The sequence below is a fragment of the Manis pentadactyla genome, chromosome 15, assembly GCF_030020395.1.
Source record: "Manis pentadactyla isolate mManPen7 chromosome 15, mManPen7.hap1, whole genome shotgun sequence".
Taxonomy (NCBI): Eukaryota; Metazoa; Chordata; class Mammalia; order Pholidota; family Manidae; genus Manis; species Manis pentadactyla.
Window position 1 is genome coordinate 34969208 of NC_080033.1, and position 22838 is coordinate 34992045.

General features: G+C 43.9%; 1 protein-coding gene across 1 annotated transcript in view; it reads right to left on the reverse strand.

Moving 5' to 3' along the window:
- LOC118935884 (zinc finger protein 541-like) overlaps window positions 1-21258 on the reverse strand; it is a 42958-nt gene extending 21700 nt beyond the window's left edge. Inside the window, exons 1-5 of the mRNA XM_057492866.1 lie at window positions 21072-21258; window positions 19927-20079; window positions 5971-6374; window positions 3143-3386; window positions 621-1275 (exon numbers count right to left, since the gene is read on the reverse strand). Coding sequence (XP_057348849.1) covers window positions 621-1275; window positions 3143-3386; window positions 5971-6277 — 1206 coding nt within the window. The 5' untranslated portion in view covers window positions 6278-6374; window positions 19927-20079; window positions 21072-21258. The remainder of the gene's footprint in view (window positions 1-620; window positions 1276-3142; window positions 3387-5970; window positions 6375-19926; window positions 20080-21071) is intronic.
- Between the last annotated feature and the right edge of the window lie 1580 nt (window positions 21259-22838).

Sequence of the window (22838 nt, forward strand, 5' to 3'; positions counted from 1 at the left end):
AAATGTTCTGGAAAAAGCGGTAATGGTGCACAACCTTCTTGAATATACTAAAAGTCACCAGATGGTGTGATTTAAAATGGTTAGATGGCACACGAATATTAAACCTGTTTAAAAAAAAAAAAGGATGCAGCTTTTGGGTGCTCGACCTCAGCGTGTCTCAAAGAGAAGCGGCTGACCGCTTGGCACCCAGGTCCTCGTAGCGACCACCTGGGAAGGAACCAGGCTAATGCTGCACAAGTGCTGACACATGTGGGCACCCCTGCTCCACAGCCAGAGATGGCATCTCATGCAGGAATACTGAGGGGGAAGGAACTCTACCTTTATATCCTCTGGAGAATTTGAGGGGCAAATCCAGAAGGAAGAGAAGGGCAAGAGGAAAGCAAGCAGAAAAAACTCAGTGAGGAAAGGTGACACAGGGTGTCCCAGCGACTTTGCAAAGCCTTCATCCTGGCTTTTCTGTGGGGGAGGTTGGTGCGGGGCCACGATCTCTCTGAACCTTCACTTCCCCTCTGTAAAACTGGCTCTGAGGACACACGGGCACTAAGTAAAATGCCTGGACAACTCAAATTCGGAAACAAGTGATGAGTGAGACTCTCATCTCACAGCATAAAGTCAGGTACCTGGATCCTGTTGGATATCGTCAGCTTGGACTTTGAGTCCTGTGGGAGGTCCACCAAAGGCCCAGCCTCCTGCCAGCTCTCCAGGGTGGGCGGTTGCTGGGGTGGCTGCTCCAACTCAGCTGGGTGTGGACCACCATCCTCGGCTACCCTGGACTGAATGGCTGTGAACCCAGTGGCGAGCTCCTTCCACAGGGGATGACACTCCTCGGGAACATCAGTGCCCAGGGTCCCTGGGGCCGCTGGGGTGCAGGTGTAGGGCCCCAGTGAGGGTGGGGAGGGACAGGCTGTGTTTTTCCCTTCCCCGTCATCTGAGGGCCCGGCCAGGACTGGGCCAGAAGAAGAGATCTGCTGGTGGACCATGCTGCTTACAACAGAGCACAGGGGTTCTCGGTTGGGCAAAAGGGGGCCCGGGGACCTGGCTTCTGGAGGCACCAGGGACCGCAGGCCATCAGCAGCAGGCTGGCCGGCCACCTCGTGGGCAGGAGAGGAGTCCCCACAGGCTTCTTCCTCGGGGGGGGCCTCCTTCAGGATGCACAAGCCGTGCTGGACCTCATAGTGCTGGCGCAGGGAGCGGTCATCACAGTAGCTCTTGCTGCAGCCCTGCTCTATGCACGCAAAGGGCTTGGTCTTCTGGTGGGTGAGCATGTGCCTAGTCCTGGAGTCACACACGAGAAGGGAGTCAGAGGTCACTGGGGCTCAGCCTCCCACTGCAGGGTCCCGAGCCTGACTCCCCCCACAGTGCTCTCAAGGGGCAGTGGAGCTCAGAACCACAGTTCAGAACCTGCACTCAGCCCCCGGCTACAAAGCATCTGGAAGGGGTGCCCCTCTCCCTCACCGTTAAGCAAACCCCTTATCTGAGAGAAAAATCACCAGAAGCCAGGCCAGAGTTCCCCAGAATGGGTTCCCAAGGAACACCAGCCCTCCACAGTTGCTCCCTGAGGACTTCGGCTCAGCTGGCAAGTCCGTTCTGACAAAACACTATTTGCTTCTTGGAGGTTCATGGGAGCAAATTTAAAAGCCACATAGCAGGTAGATAAATAGAGGTCATCTATTTAACTTGCCATGTCTCTGAAACATAGTTGCCCACAGAACTGTTTTTTGAAATAGCCCCTCTTTGCGCCCTTAAGAACCAATGTTTTACAGAATACATTTGAGGAAAATCTAATTTTGGGAGGATCCTGCCTTTATCAAAGGAGTCCTTCCCCTACCATAGAATTCCTTCCTATAAGGAGACAGCTGCCTGAAAACCCCCACAGGAAAAAATACAATTTACAGATGCGCAACCAGAACTTTCTAGAAAACAGCCAAATGTGCCTCCTATAATATAAATGAATACAAATATGCACAATGATTATGTCATACTCATATCTGCATTAATAACTATAAACAGATAAGAAAATCACCCTCTGCACTCCAAGCAGCCCTAGTCTGGACAGTCCTAATAATACTGCAAACGGGACGTGTCTAATAAATGACAAAGCCCTTCCCCAAAGGTCAGCCCCGGCCTCCATCGGAGGAGAGTGGGAGAGACCCAATCTCCAGCTCCCCTGTTAACTGGTCTGTGACATAAGCAAATCGCGGCCTTTCCCTGGGGGCTTGGCGAGAGGATGAGTCTGGAAGGTGGGTCAGTCAAAGCCCTGTGGGAAGGCCAGGACCATATAAAATGCAATGGACTCTAGCTCCATCCATGTTGTTGCAAATGGTAGGGATAAGGGGGTGGCAGGGGAAGAAAGGGGGCATTACGATTAGCATGTATAATGTGGGGGGGCATGGGCAGGGTTGTACAGCACAGAGAAGACAAGTAGTGATTCTACAGCATCTTACTATGCTGATGGACAGTGACTGTAATGGGGTTTGTGGGAGGGACTTGGTGGAGGGGGGAGCCTAGTAAACAATGTTCGTCATGTAATTGTAGATTAATGATAAAAACAACAACAAAAAAGCAATGGACTGCTGTCTCCCACTTGCCAGTCTCTTGGTTTGAGAAAGTCTGTCTGTCCTTCCTCACTAGCAGGAAAAGCTTATCATTTACCAGACATTAAGAACAAAAGGAATTCTGCTCCAGACTCTTTTAATGGGCTTTCTTTTTAAAATCAAGAGTTAAAAATAATAATAATAAGGAGTTAAAAAAGACAAGAGTCTCTCATGCCCTGTGGAGTCCAGGTACATGTTCCTTATATAAACAAGGGCTGGTTCTCCTCAGGCAACTACCACTGTCTCCAAATATTTCTCTATAAAGTTAACCCGATTCCCTCTATGACAACATTGCCTCAGGAGGTCGCACCTGCAAATCAAGGCAGTGATTTTCTCATTGGTAGACTTTGAGGGCTTGGAAGGGTGACCTCTTCAGGGCAGTGCCAGACCTGTCCCCAGACACGGAGTTCTCATCTAAGCACGGGTCACAGGGACCCAACACCGACAGGGTGTGTCGGGCTCATCTGGGAGTTGATGAGAATGACCTAGGAACATGTCCCCCCACCCCAGGCCCCTGCACAGACGTTGGTGACCAGACGCCTACATACAGGTGGTCCCGGCGCTTAAAGGCCTTGCTGCAGATTCCACAAATGTGTTTCCGTTCCTGGCTGTGCGTGAGGTGGTGCTTGCTCCGAGAGCTGGTGCTGCTGAACACCTTCCCGCAGACGCTGCAATCCCGAAGCAGCTTCTGAGGCGAAGTGTGATGCTGCTCTTCTTTCCCTGTGCTCCCGGAGGTGGCCCTGCCTCCTTCGTCAGCCTCTGTAGGCACCTGAAGCTTGCCAAGCCTCAGGTCTAAACAAACAGAAGGAAAAAGCCCAGATTAGAGACACCTGGGGACATCCAAGAGCATGGCTAAAGCACTCACCGACTCTTAGAACCATAGCAGACACAGGAAGAGAGGCCCGGGAACCCTTTCTCCACCTCCAGCACCTTTAGCCACAGAGAAAACAAGGCCTAGACTGGGGAGTGAGGAGAGTAAGGACCCTGGCCCGGCCACGCTGCAGGACGGCACCCAGTCAGAGGCCACACTCAGGACAGTTGTGGCCTGGAAGGCTTCTAAAGACTAGGGTGCTGTGGTGGCAGGAGCTTTATGACACCATTTATCTGGAACTCTGCAGAGGTGGGATCCAAGAATCCAACAGGCCAGCTTGTGGGGAGTGGAGGGGGCTCAGCTTTAGGAGCCAGAGTGCTCAGCCTCTGAGCCTGAGACCCAGCGGAGTGACCCAGCAGCAAGCAGCCTGGATGGGGCCTCCAGGCCCGGTCTCTCGTCCCAATCTGCCTCTGGCCACTGCCTTCTGTTACTTAACCTGCCTGATCTACATTCTCTTCATATGAGAAATCACTGTCCCCAGTGGTCAAATGATTCCAACAGTTTAAATGAGGAAAAACAGGACTCCTTCCGGGGCAAGTCCCCAGCCTTGCTGAGTTACTTTTAAAATTCTCATTAAAGCAATTTAATTAAACTAGAAAACAAAATGTTGTTTCAAAAAAAGAGGCAAATGAGTCACTGGCCCAGAAAGCCACTTGACCTTCCCAGGAGGCAGTGTTATAAGCACTCTCAAACTGTGTACATTCTCTCATGGACAAACCCACTGGTAGGAATATGTTCAAAGAACTAATCCAAAAGAAAACACATATGTAAGAAGTTGTTCACAGAAACACTGTAACAGTCTAACCAGCAAGAATATGGCCAACCAATACAATGGAATAATCATTACAATGATAACTGAATATTCTACCTTTATATATGAAAGCAAATAAACTAAGGTTTAAAATTTTCAAATAGAAATGTCCACTTAGTTTCTGCAAAACCATGTCTTTCTGAGTGACTTCACCCATGTTTTAAAAAATCTATGTGTGGAAGCCAGGGTGGGGATTTTTCTTGTTACTCTTCTTCATTTTCTAGGTTTTCTTAAATAAAAATGCATTACTTTTCTAACTTAAAAATTAAAATTAATCTAAGTATATGCATTTATGAATTTAAGTTATGTAAGTATTAAAAAAACAGAGTTAAAACTTAATGTTCAGTGGATTTTTTTAATAAGGTTAAAAAAATGCAATTTAAAATCAATTTGGAAATGTTGAACTAGGTTAATGACTGTAACATTTTTCAGTGGGACGCATGGATCCGTATGAAAATCTGGTGAAAGCTGCAGTTTCTCTGGCCAGCAAAATGCACATGTGTGCACTCGCATTTTTTTTTTGTATCATCAATCTAAAATTACATGAGGAACATTATGTTTACTGGGCTTCCCCCTTCACCAAGTCCCCCCCACAACCCCCATTACAGTCACTGTCCACCAGTGTAGTAAGATCCTGTAGAATCACTGCTTATCCTGATATGTGCACATGTTTTAACACTGGCATTTTCATGTTAATTTCTGTGGATGGGGTTGAGAACCCCAATTACTGTACCCACAGGCCTGTCCAGTGCCCAGGGTGGCACCACGGATGTCCTGATTCTAGGAATTTATATTTAGCCACTGTTTCAACACGGGGGCACTGCACCTTGCGTGGAGTGGGGGCCTCAGATGGTTTTCATTTTAGCAAGTCTTCAGGGGGCTTCGTGAGCCGCTTATCCCAAACAGCAGTAATATCTGGTTTGCAGGGCCACTCCAGATGTGGCTTTCCACGCACGTGGTGTGACTCTCACTCGATCAACCCACCTAAGCATCTAACCTAAGGATATCATGAAGAGGGCTAAAACAAAAACTGAATTTATCTTGTGTGGGAAGCCTGAAGGCAAAGCAAAAGGAGACAAGAAAGGTCTCTAATTACTGTCTTAGTTCTCTCTTTGCTGAAGAGAAGACTTAGAACTAAATCAATGGACTGCTGGCATTAACTCTAACAATATCGATAAAAATCTGCGCACTGTCCAGGGCTTTAGAATCTATGAGGGGCTTTAACATTCATTTCTTCTTTTGCTTCTGACTACTGTTACTCTGGGGAAAGCAGAGTGCTTATCATCATCCCCCACTTTGCAGATGAAGACACTGATCCTTAGGAAGAAGAGACAACCAAGGAGCAAATGGACAGGATCCTAGCTCATTCTGCAAACATGAGAAGAGCCTCTGAGATGTGGCATGGGCAGGAAAGTCTCTCACCAACTCAAAGGTCTGCCCACCCCACACACAAGATTACGATATCTCCAAACATCCAAATTTCTCAGCATTATTTCCTAGGATCGGTATTCAGTTTCCTTGACTAGCAAATTGGGAACAATGCCCAAGCAGAAAACCAAAAGGTGACTGTCCTTCCCCATTCACCCACAGAAAAGGAAAGTTTCCTTAACCAATCCACACAGAATCAACATGTAGCTAGCCCAGGGAATTTCAAACAGCCCACCAGGCCCTGGGACCCAGGTGGACAGCCTCACCCTGTAAAGAAGCCTGAGATTCCGGGTCTGCATACTTCTCCAGCAGCTTCACGGAGTCACGGTCCTCCCCAGAGTCCAGGGAGAAAGCATCTAAGTTGTCCTCCAGCACCTTGCTGGGCACATTGGGTGCTGGGAGGCTGGGGTCCATGTCCAAACCACTTAGGCCAGCATAGAGCAGGTCTCGGGAGCTGGGACCCAGATCCTGGTTGAGGGCATTGCTGCAGTTGAGTCCTTGACTCTCAGAAAATGAAGGGAGGTGTATCTCAGATGGAAGGGCACCCTCCTCCCCTGCGCTGTTCTGGTCCATGGCTCTCTGCTGCCAAATCTTGGCCAAGAGCTACTCTCCAGACGAGCAAGGCTTGCAAGGGATCGGGGAGGAGAGATCCCTCGATGGTTTCTAATTCCTGAAAACAAACAAGGAGGATTCAAAATTATGATATGGCCATGGAGAATATAGAGCATGGACTTGGACTTCAAACAGACCTGTATCTGGATCTGTTCTCTGCCATTTAACAGCCATGTGAACACAGGTAATTCACTTAAGCTCGAGAAGCATATTTTCTCTTCTGTAAGTTGGGCCTAAGAGTACCTCCATCATAAGGGGGTTGTTGGGAATAAATTAAAAGATTTCCAGCAACTTCATGGACTGAACCGACCATCTTCTCCAGCAATGAACACATACAAATATGACAAAAGATAATTTTTAATACATAGCCAAGCTCAAGAGACAGGTAAAACCCCAAGTTGCCAGGAAAAATGCAAAAACTCAAAGACAACTAGGAGGTACAAGCTCGGGTCTGCCTTAGGGGGAAAATCAGACTCAGATACAGGACTCGGAGCTGTCACCCAATACGGCAGCCACAAGGCATATGTGGCTCTGAAGCGCTTGAACTGTGGAAGGCCCAAGTTGAGACACACTGTGAGTATAAAATACACAGTCGATTTAGAAGATTTAATGTAAATCAAAAGAAAGAATGTATCTGTAATGTTTTACATTATTACATGTTGTAGTGGTACTTTAGATATAGTGGGTTAAATGTTATTAAAATTAATTTTATCTGCCTCTACTTTTCAATGTGGCTCCTAGAAAATTCTAAATTATATATGCCTTATGTTAAATTTCTCTTACAGAACATTACCTTGGAGGCTGGCACCTGGGGTCAAAATAGACATAAGGAAAAAAGGAACAGGACCTTGAGCTCAGGAAATGGAGAACTGGGACCCCAGAAGAGCCACGACATCCACAGGACAGCTAAAGAAATGAAAGAGAAATTCTGCACACAAGCCTAGAGAAGCACTCCAAGAACTAAAATAAAAAAATAAAAATTAATAAAAATAAAAACAGGACAATGAAAGATGAGAAAACCCAGCACAAAGCCCAGTTTGAAAAAGACAGATGCACCCCTGTGCTTTTGCAGCACTATTTACAATAGCCAAGAAATGGAAGCAACCTAAGTGTCCATCAGTAGATGAATGGATAAAGAAGATGTGGTACACATACACAATGGAATATTATTCAGCCATAAGAAGAAAACAAATCCTACCACTTGCAACAACATGGATGGAGCTAGAGGGTATTATGCTCAGTGAAATAAGCCAGGCGGAGAAAGACAGGTACCAAATGATTTCACTCATATGTGGAGTGTAAGAACAAAGAAAAACTGAAGGAACAAAACAGCAGCAGAATCACAGAACACTAGAATGGACTAACAGTTACCAAAGGGGAAGGGACTGGGGAGAATGGGAGGGAAGGGAGGAATAAGGGAGGGGAAAAAGAAAAGGGGTATTACGATTAGCATGTATAGTGTGGGGGGGAGGAATGGGGAGGGCTGTGCAACACAGAGAAGACAAGTAGTGATTCTACAACATCTTACTATGCTGATCGACAGTGACTGTAATGGGGTTTGTGGGGGAGACTTGGTGAAGGGGGGACCCTAGTAAACATAATGTTGTTTATGTAATTGTAGATTAATGATAACAACAACAACAAAAAAAGAAAACCCAGCACGAGAAAAGAAAAAGTCAGTATGAGACAAGAAGAAATATCTTTTCAAAGAAGCAATTGGAATTCCTAGAAATGAAAGGTATTTAAATAAAAATTCACTGGCAGGTTAAAGAGCAGATTAAACAGTGCTAAAGAGGAATAATTAATCAGCAGAGCAATCTGAGGAACTCCCCCCCAAATTCAGCACAGAGAGATAAAGACATGGAAAATATGAATGAGAAATTGAGGAAATATGAGAAGCAGATGCAAAAGTCTCAGGCCTATGTCTAATAGGGAAATGAGGAAAGAGGAGACACTACAGGAGGACAGAATACTAAAGAGATAATGGAGGAACTCCCAGGACTGCAGAAGCACATGACACCAGGCTTAAAGATCTGATTCTTGAAGACATGGGGTTAATAACAACCAATCATTTCAAGGCCAGAGCAGAATAAATAAAAATGAATTCACTCCCTGACATGCAGCAGAACTGCCAAACACTAAAGACAAAGAGGACACCCTAAAAGATACCAAAAAGCAGCAGCAGATGATTTACAAAGGGAAGATGACTAGCCTGGTGACAGACTTCTCAACAGAAATAACGCTGGAAGGTGTGGAATAATACCATCAGCAGACAAAGGAAAGGTGGGAGCCAGCCCAGAACTCAACACACAGCAACATCTGTATTTAAGGAGCAATGCAGACTTTTCTCAGTCAAGGCTTAAAAGTTCACAGGTTTCTGAATCATTTGGGAAAAAGAAAGTGACAATGATTGATTTTATATTTTAAGTATAAACTCTAAAGGAATCTTAAGTGTAACTACCAAAAGGAAAGGAATAAACTATGTAGCATCTAAACTAGTGGGATTTATCTCAAGAAAAGAAAAAGAGGAAAAAAAAAAGACTCAAATTTCTAAAATCAGAAATTAAAGAGGGGACATCACTGATGACCCTACAAAAACAAAAAGGATGATAAAGGAATACTACAAACAATTACATGCCAACAAATTAGGAAACTTGGATTGAAATGGACAAATTCCTAGAAAGATACAAATTACCCAAACTGACTCAAGGGGACACAGACTACCTGAGTAGACTTGTATCAAGTAAAAAGATTGAATTCGTAATTTAAAAACTTCCTCCCTGTGCCCCCACTGAGAAAAACTTTATCAGAACTCTGGAAAAAAGTCAATGCTTTATAGTAACCAAGTAAACTCCTATCAAGTAAATGGTGAATGAAACCTGGTAGGAGAAGCCTGTGACACTGTAACTTCCCTTTGCCCCATCCCACTCCCCAGCTCCACAAAAATTTGAAGACAGCCCCCAGTTCCACCTGGGGCCTCCTGGCATAGGAGGGAGCAGAGACAATCTTGTTCTCAAAGAATCAAAGAACTGATGTCTCTCTTGACCTGGATGGCTCTTGAAAAGCTAACACAAAGGTCTTGCTTTGACTTTGCCTAACCAGGAACTCAGGACAGCAAGTAGAGTAGCCATGGGGTTGGCATTTGTTGAAAACATTAAAGCAACTAGGGCAAGTAGTTCTAAAATTCATATGGAACCACAAAAGATCCTGAATAGCCAAAGCAGTCCTGAGAAGAAAGAATAAGTTGGGGGGATTATGCTCCCCGACTTCAAGCTCTACTACAAAGCCACAGTAATCGAGACAATTTGGTACTGGCACAAGAACAGATCCATAGACCAGTGAAACAGACTAGAGAGCCCAGATATAACTCAAGGATATATGAACAATTAATATACGATAAAGGAGCCATGGATATACAATAGGGAAATGACAGCCTCTAACAACTGGTGTTGGCAAAACTGGACAGCTACATGCAAGAGAATGAAACTTATTATTATCTAACCCCATACACAAAAGGAAACTCAAAATGGATCAAAGACCTGAATGTAAGTAATGAAACCATAAAACTCTTAGAAGAAAACATAGGCAAAAATCTCTTGAATATAAACATGAGCAACTTTTTCCTGAACACATCTCCTTGGTCAAGGAAAACAAAATAAAAAATGAATACATGGGACTACATCATGCTAAAAAGCTTCTGTACAGCAAAGGACACCATCAGCAGAACAAAAAGACATCCTACAGTATGGGGGCATATATTTGTAAATGACATATCCGACAATGGGTTAACATCCAAAATATATAAAGAACTCACACGCCTCAACACCCAAAACACAAATAACCTGATTAAAAAATGGGCAGAGGATATGAACAGACACTTCACCAAAGAAGAAATTCAGATGGCCAAAAGACACATGAAAAGATGTTCCATATTGCTAATTATCGGGGAAATGCAAAGTAAAACCACAATGACATATCACCTCACACTAGTTAGGGTGGCCAACATAGAAAAGACTAGGAACAACAAATGCTGGCAAGAATGTGGAGAAAGTGGAACCCTCCTACACTGCTGGTGGGAATGTAAACTAGTTCAAGCAGTGTGGAAGCAATACTGAGGTTCCTCAAAAAACTAAAAATAGAAATACCATTTGACCTGGGAATCCCACTCCTTAGAATTTACCCAAAAAATACAACTTCTCAGATTCAAAAAGAGATATGCACCCCTACGTTTATCATAGCACTTTTTACAATGGCCAAGATATGGAAGCAACCTAAGTGTCCACCAGCAGATGAATGGATTAAGAAGATGTGATACATATACACAATGGAATACTATTCAGCTAAAAGAAACAAATCCTACCATTTCCAACAACATGGATGGAGCTGGAGGACATTATGCTCAGTGAAATAAACCAGGCAGGAAAGACAAGTGCCAAATGATTTCCCTCATTTGTGGAATATAACATGAAGCAAAACTGAAGGAACAAAATAGCAGCAGACTCACAGACTCCAAGAAGGGACTAGATGTTACCAAAGGGGAGGGTTGGGGAGGGAGGGAGAAGGGGATTGAGGGGTATTATGTTTAGTACACATGGTGTGGGGATCACGGGAAAACAGTGTAGCACAGAGAAGGCAAACAGTGACTCTGCAGCATCTTATTACACTGATGGACAGTGACTGCAATGGGGTGTGGGGGGGACTTGATAATATGGGTGAATGTAGTAACCACATCGTTTTTTCATGTGAAACCTTCATAAGAGTGTATATCAATAATACCTTCATAAAAAATAAAAAAATAATAATGGAAAGAGTCTTCACTGACAGCATTTGACAAAGAACAGTCCACAGAGGAAGAGCAACAAGCAGCCCTGGGGTAGAGGGAAAATCTGACTCCCAGAGTCCCCACGTTGGAATGTTCAACATGTCCAGTTTCTCAACAAAAAGTTACAACACATGCAAACAAAGGACGGTCCATTCACAGGGTCATCCATTTCATACAGAAGGAATCAAACAAGATGTGGCCTTTTATGTCTGGCTTCTTTTACCAGTAAGCATGGCATTTTTCTGGCTTAATCCACATTTCACAGCATTTACCTACCATTACTTCATCCTTTTTATGACCAGGAAACATTGCATTGTCTGTATAGACCACATTTTCTGCTTCTATTAGTCTATTGATGGGCATCTGGATTGTTTCAATTTTGGCTTTTATGAATACTTCTATCCACACCTAAACACTTAATAAACGTACTGACTCACTGATAACAAATCTGGTGGACGCTAGGATAACAGGAGTTGGGCCTGGACTCCCAGGCTATATCAGTGCATACTGTTTAAAAACTTTTTGTGTTGAGATGTAACAGAACCGCTGTGCCCTCAACACCTGCATTTCACATTGTGCATCTCCCTGTGTGTCTGCGCGTGTAGCCCACCGAGGGAGCTCAAATTCAAAGTTGAATACAGGTCCACAGACCTGGACCACAGTTCTGGGACCTGACTGAGTTTCAGAATTCACAACATGGGGGATTTAGAAAGGTGCATAATGCACACACCGTGTTTTAAATAATCCCCAGGGGGTCCAGGACAGCACCTGGTGACCAAATCATAACACCTAGGATGACTCAGAGTAAAGTGGAATAAATAGACTGCAAAGAGCAACATGTGAATTCAGGTTTGGCCACCAAAGGAGATTGGAGACACCCTGGCATTCTCAGAACTTCCTAGGTTTCTAAACTGCAGAGAAAAGGGTGTGAACTGCATTAGTTTATATTCAGAGGCAAAATGATTACAATGCCAATTCTTAAGTTTCTTTTACAGGGCTGCTGGAAGCTGTTTTCAGTCCTCCGAGGAGCAAAGAACCCAGCTTTATTCATCTCCCAGTAATAAAACAAGCTGATAAAATATAAAGTAGTATTTTGTAAAATAAGATGTTAAGCATTTTCTCCTTCTCATGGATTACACCAAGTGCTTTACATGCATTCATTCACTCACTCCTCACTACCCAGAGGCTGGTTCTATTATTACTTCCATTTTACAGGGAAGGAAAGGGACTCCGAGAGGACAAGCAATCTGTCCAATGTCATGTACTTAACAAGTAGTTGAACCAGATTTTAAACCCAGATAATTTGACTTTAGAGCTTGTGTGCTTATCCACCACACAACACTGATGCCTTATGGAATAAACGGCAGACCACATTGTGTACCCTTTAAACTAGAAAACACAAGAGGTTCTGGGTGGGGCCAGGGAGGGAGACAGTCTCTGGAATCCCCCAACGCTTGAATCACCTGCTTTCCAGCATACTCCCAAAGTCCATAGAACACATCGGTCTGGTTACAACCTCGGGCAAGCAAGCCCAAAGTCCAAAGGCCATGCTTTTCCACATAGTAAAGCAAGCCCCCCTCAGCCGATATTAAATTTACTTGGGTTCTGTCATCACACAAATTCAATTCATCAAGTGTCAGCACCTTCCATGTCCCTGTGGGGCAGGGTCTGTGGTGCCCTGGATCCTTGTAGACATACCCAAGTGTCCAGATACTCTTTCCAAGAATTTTATGTGTTTTCATATTAAGAATTAACTAAAAGAAAAATAATCAGTGTATCTATATGATTGGATTAACACTCTATAACCAAGTACTACCATTTGGTTTTGATGCCTAGGGTATGATTACAATGGCACTAAGGCAAACAAGGACTATTTTTACTGCCGCAGGCTAATGAGAAGAAGCCAGAGGTGGATTTAGCTCATTGTAATGTCTTTGGTTCAATTAAAAGCCAACAGGCATCCTGGTACAAATGGAGGTTTTACTGTAGTTCAAACTGAGAAAGGATGGAAGAAATCGAGACATCACAGGGTCTGCTAAATGCAGAAGGGCTCAGTGTGGCAGTTGGGAAAGTAGTTGTTTCAAGGAGACAGCTAAACTTCAACAAAATAGCATGTTTGTATTTTGAATTACATAGGCTCGGTTGCTTGGCTTGTGTTTAAGTGCATGCTGACATTATAGCAGAGAGAACTGTATGACACAAGAACTGTTAAGCTCTAGCTTATGTATGACGTAAGCCTGTTTCATCAACATTTTTGCATTAATTGTTTAAAAAACAATAAGTCAACACTGGCGATCCAATGCAATTTCAATTTTTTTCTTTTAAAACAGGGTCATCACTCCATTACTGGTGGGGGTAGGAAGAGAAAGAAGTCTGTGAAATGCTACCTTTTGGGGGGGTAACCTGCCATATGGTTCTACACTGCAGCAGTAAGTCCACACTAGATAAATAATGTTTACTGTGGCATTGTTTGGAAGGAGGGGAAAATCTGAATGTTTACTGGTCTACAAAGATGTTTTGTTTAGCCTGCAGTAAATTTAAATATTTTCTACTAGTTATCAAATTGAAAAATCTGTCTGAGTTCTTTTGGATAGCGTATTACTCTCCGGAAGAACTTTCTGTACTTACAGAAATGTTCTAAATCCGCACTAATGACAGCCACGAGCCACAGAGCTAAGGAACACCTAGAAATGCAGTGGGTGCAACTGACTATTTTATTTTAATTCAGTTTAAATTTATATAGCTACAAGTGGCTAGTGCCTACCAAATTGGACACTACAGATTAAGAGATTCTACGTTAAGTAAGGCTCCCAACTTGTATTTAAAATTCTGGGGGAAAAAATCTGAGCATCTGTCAACACTGAGTCCACATTCCTGCAAAGTAACAACTGGCTGGAGCTAAGAAGCTGTAGCTACTTTAGACAGAGCATGCCCCCGTCAGTTTGCCACAGTCCTCACTCCCTGTTCTCTCACACCCACCCACCCTCTCATTTATATGCCCTGTCAGGCCTGTAGAGGCATCTGAATTCAAAACCCTGATTTGTGTGGTTTTCTTTGACCAACATCTCTTTAGTCACTTTTGCCAAACGAAGCCTTTCAAAATCATGGCTAAATGACCCCTTGACCTGGAGAATACTGTTCACATAACACAGTCCGAGGTTATTTCTTCCTCCTCTGAACTCCAATAAGCACTTGTCTGATAATCCATTTAACACTTATCCCAAACGGCCTCAGAATTTATCTTTCAGGTTCTTCAATTTTCTCCAGACTATAAGCTCTAGGTGGCTGTGACTCTGCTTTATGTGTGCATACTTCTCATAACATCTCAGCTGGCACAGAACTCTGATCAAAGAAGGCTCTCAGCAGCCCTTTCACTGGAGAGTGACAGGATTCCACTGTGCCACCTCTCTTCCTCTCTGAAAAGCCCCAACCTGTTGGACCATCAGCCTATTATAACCCAAGCGCCACCCTCTTATTTCACTCTGCATCGGTGTTACAGGGAGGAAGTGATCATCTTTGAGTAACAGCAGGCAGTGGGGAGCTGCATGAAGAGACAGACCTGTAGCTTTTACCCTATGAAAGTTTTTCTTGATTTCCCAGTTCTAACTTTGTTATAAAACATAGACCTGTCCACTCCTAGGAATTTACCCTAAGAATGCAGGAGCCCAGTTTCAAAAAGACAGATGTACCCCTATGTTTATGGCAGCACTATTTACAATAGCCAAGAAATGGAAGCAACCTACATGTCCATCAGTGGATCAGTGCATGAATGGATAAAGATGTGATACATATATACAATGGAATATTATTCAGCCATAAGAAAACAAATCCTACCATTTGCAACAACATGGATGGAGCTAGAGGGTATTATGTTCAGTAAAATAAGGCAGGTGGAGAAAGACAAGTATCAAATGATTTCAGTCATATGTGGAGTATAAGAACAAAGCAAAAACTGAAGGAACAAAACAGCAGCAGACTCACAGAACCCAAGAATGGACTAACAGTTACCAAGGGAAACAGACTGGGGAGGATGGGTGGGAAGGGAGGGATAAGGGGGAAAATGGGGCATTAGGATTAGCACACCTAATGTAGCAGGTGGGTACACAGGAAAGGCAGCATATTCACAGAAGACAAGTAATGATTCCATAGCATCTTACTATGCTGATGGACAGTGACTGTAATGGGGTATGTGGCGGTGACTTGATAATAGGGGAGTCTAGTAACCATAATGTTGTTTAAGTAATTGTACATTAATGATAACAAAAAAAAAAAAAACATAGGCCTGCTTTGTTTGAGCTACACAATGTTCTTTAAAAATGGATCAGCCAAAACTCTCAACAAAATGGGTACAGAGGGCAAGTACCTCAACATAATAAAGGCCATATATGATAAACCCACAGCCAACATCATACTGAAGAGAGAGAAGGTGAAAGCTTTTCCTCTGAGATCGGGTACAAGACAGGGATGCCCACTCTCCCCACTGTTATTCAACATAGTACTGGAGGTCCTAGCCATGGCAATTAGACAAAACAAAGAAATAAAAGGATCCAAATTGGCAAAGAAGAAGTTAAAGTTTCACTATTTGCAGATGACATGATATTGTACATAAAAACCCTAAAGACTCCACTCCAAACTACTAGAACTGATATCGGAATACAGCAAAGTTGCAGGATACAAAATTAACACACAGAAATTTGTGGCTTTCCTATACAGTAACAATGAACTAATAGAAAGAGAAATCATGAAAACAATTCCATTCACAATTGGATCAAAAAGAATAAAATACTTAGGAATAAACCTAACCAAGGAAGTGAAAGACCTATACCATGAAAACTATAAGACACTCTGAAGAGAAATTAAAGAGGTCACTAACAAATGGAAACTTATCCCATGTTCTCAGCTACGAAGAATTCATGTCATCAAAATGGCAATCCTGCCCAAAGCAATATACAGATTTGATGCAATCCCTATCAAATTACCAACAGGATTCTTCAATGAACTGGAACAAATAGTTCAAAAATTCATATGGAAACACCAAAGACCCCAAATAGCCAAAGCAATCCTGAGAAGGAAGAATAAAGTGGGGGGGATCTCCCTCCCCAACTTAAAGCTCTACTACAAAGTCACAGTAATCAAGACAATTTGGTACTGGCACAAGAAAAAAGCCACAGATCAGTGGAACAGAATAGAGACTCCAGACCTTAACCCAAACATATATGGTCAATTAATATATGATAAAGGAGCCATGGAAATACAATGGGGAAATGACAGTCTCTTCAACAGATGGTGCTGGCAAAACTGGACAGCTACATGTAAGAGAATGAAACTGGATCACTGTCTAACCCCATACATAAAAGTAAATTTGAAATGGATCAAAGACCTGAATGTAAGTCATGAAACCATAAAACTCTTAGAAAAAAACACAGGCAAAAATCTCTTGGACATAAACATGAGCAACTTCTTCATGAACATATCTCCCCGGGCAAGGGAAACAAAAGCAAAAATGAACAAGTGGGACTATATCAAGCTGAAAAGCTTCTGTACAGCAAAAGACACCATCAATAGAACAAAAAGGTATCCTACAGTATGGGAGAATATATTCATAAATGACAGATCCGATGAAGGGTTAACATCCAAAATATATAAAGAGCACATGCACCTCAACAAAGATAAAGCAAATAAGACAATTAAAAAATGGGCAGAGGAGCTGAACAGACAGTTCTGCAAAGAAGAAATTCAGATGGCCAATGGACACATGAAAAGATGCTCCACACCGATAGTCATCAAAGAAATGAAAATTAAAACCACAATGAGATACCACTTCACACCAGTAAGGATTACTACCATCCAAAAGACAAACAACAACAAATGTTGGCGAGGTTGTGGAGAAAGGAACCCTCCTACACTGCTCCTGGGAATGTGAATTAGTTCAACCATTGTGGAAAGTAGTATGGAGGCTCCTCAAAAAGCTCAAAAGAAATACCTATTGACCCAGAAACTCCACTTCTAGGAATTTATCCTAAGAATGCAGCAGCCCAGTTAGAAAAAGACAGATGCACCCCTATGTTTATCACAGCACTCTTTACAATAGCCAAGAAATGGAAGCAACCTAAGTGTCCATCAGTAGATGAATTGATAAAGAAGATGTAGTACATATACACAATTGAATATTATTCAGCCATAAGAAGAAAACAAATCCTACCATTTGCAACAACATGGATGGAGCTAGAGGGTATTAGGCTCAGTGAAATAAGCCAGGTGGAGAAAGACAAGTACCAAATGATTTCACTCATATGTGGAGTATAAGAACACAGAAAAACTGAAGGAACCAAACAGCAGCAGAATCACAGAACCCAAGAATGGACTAACAGTTACCAAAGGGAAAGGGACTGGGGAGGATAGGTGGGAAGGTAGGGATAAGGGTGGGGAAAAAGAAAGGGGGCCTTACGATTAGCATGTATAATGTGTGGGGGGGGCATGGGGAGTGCTGTGCAACACAGAGAAGACAAGTAAGGATTCTATAGCATTTTACTATGCTGATGGACAGTGACTGTAATGGGGTTTGTGGGGGGGACTTAGTGAAGGGGGAGTCTAGGAAACATAATGTTCAGCATGAAACTGTAGATTCAAGATAACAAAATGAAAAAAAAAACAAAAAAATAAAATAAAATAAAATAAAGATGGATCAGCCACTGACATTTCTTTTAATGGAGAGATTTCAACTAAATATGTGGACTTCTGGCTTCTCTTAAAAATTACCAGATTTGATACTCCCTGATAGTTATCAATAAGAGAGAGCTGACAGATGGTGCCGTCTCTGGAGAGAGCTGTGGCCTCCAGTTCCCACAGTCCACACTTATCTTCCTACCAGGCCCCAATAATAATCATCATCATAATAGTAAGAGTAGAAGCAAACATTTATAAAGGCTTTATCATATACCAGGCCCTACTCTAACCATGTATATATCATCTCATTTAATTCCCACAATACCCCTTTGAGGCAATATGCTGTATTATTAACCCTATTTTACAGATGAGGTAAAGTCTACAGCAGTTAAGTAACTTATCCCAAATCAAGGTCATGATTCACCCCCAGTAGTTTGACTTCAAAGCCCTCACACATAACCACTCCACTGTGTTGTAATTCCATACTTGAGGCAGGGACTCCTGTGTAATACTCAGCACCCACATTTTTAAACTGACTCGTCAGGAAAGACTCCCTCCTCTGGCCATCCAACCAATATAATATTTACCAGAAGTTTAACTCATTTCCTCCGATATCTAATGAAAAGAGCAGATTTAAAGCTTCCATTGTGAAAGAGAAAGACATGGTGCAATCAGTAGCCTCAGACTGTACTTCCCAGGAAAATTTCTTACCCAGAATTAACTAAATGAAGAAAAGAGACACCAAAGTTTCTCACTGTAAAAGCTGATCCTAATAGAAGGTGCAAATAAACATTAAAATCTAGAGGAGCAGTTTTCATGGTGCCGTGGATGGCAATGTGGGGAGCCCCCAGGTCTTCAACAGTCTTTCAGGAAGTCAACGAGGTCAAAACTATTTTCATAAAAATATCTGCCTTTTTCATTCTCAGGGAAACTTTGCAGAGGCTACAAGACATATCCAAAGAGGCTGAATACAAAAGCAGTTATAAGAAACAACTATAAAACAATCCTATTATTCTCACTAAATTTTTTTGTTTGCTGAAAGTCTTTAAATAAAAATGTCAGTTATGTTAACATAGAATTGGTCTACTATTCTATTTAAAAATGAATTTAAAAATACTGTTTAAGTTTATTAGTTTAAACTTGCAATGCAGCAAATGTCAGCAGATAGAGTTCACATGCAGAATGCCTCTTTGGGGTCTTCCAGAATTAAGTGGAGACAAGTCCGATGATCAAGAAGTTTGAGAACTTTGGCCCTAAAGAGAACAAGTTCTGCATATATGCATATGCCCAGGGGTATATGTATCTGTGTAAGTGTGTCTAACACAGAAAGAAACACTAAAACAAAATTTCTAAACTGGCGACCACCAGACAAGTTTTGTAAGGGGCTTACACTCTCTTTAAATATTCGTTAAACTTGTCAGCATTTTAAAAGATCAAAAGGTTTCACACAGACACAGTGTTCTGGTCTCTTCACCAAAAAAAAAAAAAAAAAAAAAATTAAGTTCCACAAAGCAAAACAGAAGAAAGAAAAGAGCACTAGACTCATGGACACTGAGAGGTGACTAGTGGTTACCAAGGGGGAGGGGTTGGGGCCAATGAGGTGGGTGGGGGGTATGGCGATAGGGGGATAAAGGAGCACAGTAATTTTCAGTCACAATGTTAGGGGGTCACAGGGACTGCTAAACCACTGTGATATACATTTGAAACCAACATAAGATTGTATATAAACAATACTTTAATTTTAAAAAATTAAGTTCTCGCAACACTGTCCTGGCATTTCTACACGGCCATTTACATTGACTGGTGTAGCTTAGGGCGCAGTCTGGTTGATCACACTCAGGGACTGTAGGTATCTTAACTTGCTACCCTGGGCTAGAGAAGGAAAAGGTATCTTTGCAATAAACAAGGAAACATAAGTCAGTCTAATAAATGTCTGCATTCCTCCAGAGAGGTCAACATGCACAACAACCCCTTTGCTTATCTAATTTCCCAAACAGCAATTCTGTAATGATCTCACCACCGGTACAGAGATTTTTGGAGGGATTAGAAACACTTCTGAGAAAGAAAGGAATCCATCGAGGAAGTAGCTTTCTTTAGACAAGAGCAAAGGGCGGAAACTCACCGGAAGAGCAAGTGAGGGATTCTCCAGGAAACAGGAGGGCCCAGGTCAGGACCCACAGGGACAGCAACGGTCAGACCACTGGGTATTGCCTCCTGGAACGCCGGGTGGTAAATTCAGGATTCGTCCAACTTCTTTTGTCCTGAAGAGCAGGTGCTGGAAAGGAACGGGACAATTCAGAACTTGGATACCCAAGGAAGCAAGGACACTGGTGAGAAATAAGAGGAGATGGCAACTTTTAGAAGAACGGAAGCAATAGCAAACGGGAGAGATCTAGGTGGGAGAAAGGGTTTTGTTGTTAAAAAAAAAGTTGTTTTTTCCTCCTTACCTATCTCCCCTCTCTGGGGAGGGACCTGGGGATTTTGCTGGGACAAGCCTAACTGGGGTAGATCTGGTGATCAAGAGAGACTATTGTTGGAGAGTTGGGGAAGAGGGTTGGGAAAACAAATATCAGACCAAAGAGAAACTAGGAATGAACGGTTTGTTATAAAAAAAAAAATCCTTGGTGGAAAGGAAGGGTTTTGCTGGACAGCGATCATAGACAGGAGAAAAAAAATCTATGTGAAGAAAGAAAGATATTTTTTGCTCTAAGTTCCAAAAAGGAGGGGGAGGGTTGTACTCAAGGGATAGAGAGAGATTTTTGTTTTTGCTGGAAGATCCTAAAAAGAAACAAACCTGGGTCCCCAAGATGAGGAGGACTCTTCAGGAGGAAAGAGAATGTTTAGCAGAACGAACCTGGAAGTGGAGGACAGCGAATCCAAGGCCAAGATGCAGAAAGGGCGGAGGTCGGGGCAGGGCCCGAGGTACGAGCTGGAGAGCTGCGAGGGGGCAGTTGGGGCCTGGGGGGCGGCGTAGGTAAGAAAAGGGGTACAGTGGCCAGTGGCCGCTGAGTCTTCTCCAAGGGAGAAGGGGCTGCGGGGGTGCAGCAAGGCCCGGAGCCGTTGGGAGGGCAGACAGTGCGTGCGTGACGCGGGGTGAGGGGCGCCCACGGCTCCCCCTTTGCCCTTTGAAAGGTTGATAGGTGCCCTCAAAAAGAAATGTACAAACAAATTAGATTTGAAAGGGATAAGAGGCTGAAAATGACAAAGGAGCGGAAAGGTGGATAGAGAGGAAGAGAGGCGGCCGTGGCGGCAGCAACCGGGTTTTACCCGCTTCCGGGGGTCGCGCGCCGGGACTCGCGGGGCTCCAAGCGTCGCCCGGTCTCCACAGCGCTGCCCGCCGGCCGGGCACGCTCGCGCAGCCGGGCCTGCCCCCGGGGCGTCTTTTGAGCTCACCCGCGACGCGAGCACGCGTGCGCGACAGCGGCCGCGGCCGCCTTGCCCGGCCCGGAGCATCCTCGCGCCGAACCTTGCGACGCCCGGGCTCCCAGCGCGTGCGGCCCAGCGGGGCGGCCTCGGCGGTTTTTCGTCCAACGCCGAGGGGCGGGGCCTGGGCGGGGCCTCCGGCGGGGCGGGGCTCAGCGCGGTTAGGCGCCCGGCGGCGGAAGGGAGGGAGGCGGTTGGTCGGGAGAAGGCAGAGCAGGGTTAGGAGCCGCCGGGGGAAGCCCTAGAACGCGCTGACGCGGAGCTCGCGCCCGTGCGGGCCGCTGGGAGCTGCAGTCCCCGCGAGGAGGGCTTGGGGAGTAGGCGCCCCTCCCGCAGGGCTGTGGGGCTCAGCAAGGCAGCCCCACGTGCTCTTCAGGAGGCGGCAGCGGACCACGAGCCCCCAGGCCTGCCCTTTCGGGGCCTTGGGAAGGCGCGGGGCTGGAGAACCCCTAAGGGGGCGGGGCGCGAGCTGACCCGCCTTCCCTCGAGCAAACCCTGAGACGTGTGTGGGTCTGGCCCTGTGCTGAGCAGCGTTGAGGGACAGACAGAAACCGGGAAGAGCAATGGCCCTGTCTGGTCAAGGAGTTTGCTCCCTGGAAGGACATAGGGATTCATTCCTTAGAAATCCAACACAGGAAATCTACCGAGACGACGTACAGTGGTTGCCTTGGGATGGGATGGGGATGGCCTGTAAAGGAGCATGAGGGGATCCGATTGGGGCGATGCAAATATTCTAAAAGGGACGTTGATGGTTGGACAATCTGGTGAATTCACTAAAAATTGTTGGATTATACACTTAAAATGGGTGACTTTTATGGAAATTATGCTTCAAAGTTTTCTTATTTTTTCATAATGGATCCCTGGGGTAGACAGCAAAAAGAAGGACTGGCATTCTACTTTTGGGTTCCTTAATTCAGCAAATATTGCTTACTGACTTTCTGTTCTCTTCTGAGGTACAGCAGTGTCTGTACCTCAGAAACAAACGTTCCTGCCTCAGCTTGTATTCCAGAACATCGCCACCCAAAAGAAATACAAGCCCCAAGTGTCAAACACAATTTTACATTTCCTAGTAATCATTTTTTTAACAAAGGTTACAAAAAAAGGTGAAATCAACCTTAATAAACAATTCAACCTGCAATGTTATTTCAACATTTAGTCAATACAAAAATTTTAATGAGATAATTTACTTATTTTTTATTCTTTAAAATCTGGTGTATATTTACATTCACAGGACATCTCAATTCCGACTAGCCACAACATAGCCACATATAGCTAGTGGCTCTGGTACTCCACAGCATACCTCTCGTGGGGGACAGACCAATACTTTATGAATATAATATGGTTATACTTTTAAAAAAAATAAGGAAAGAAGACAGACTGTCAGAGGATACATTTTTTTTTTTTGGTATCATGAATGTACAATTACTTGAACAACATTATGTTACTAGACTCCCCCCATTATCAAGTCCCCGCCATACACCCCATTACAGTCACTGTCCATCAGCGTAGTAAGTTGCTAGAGTCACTACTACTTGGTTTCTCTGTGCTATACTGCCTTACCCATGACCCCCCCTACATTACGTGTGCTAATTGTAATGCCCCTTTTTCTCC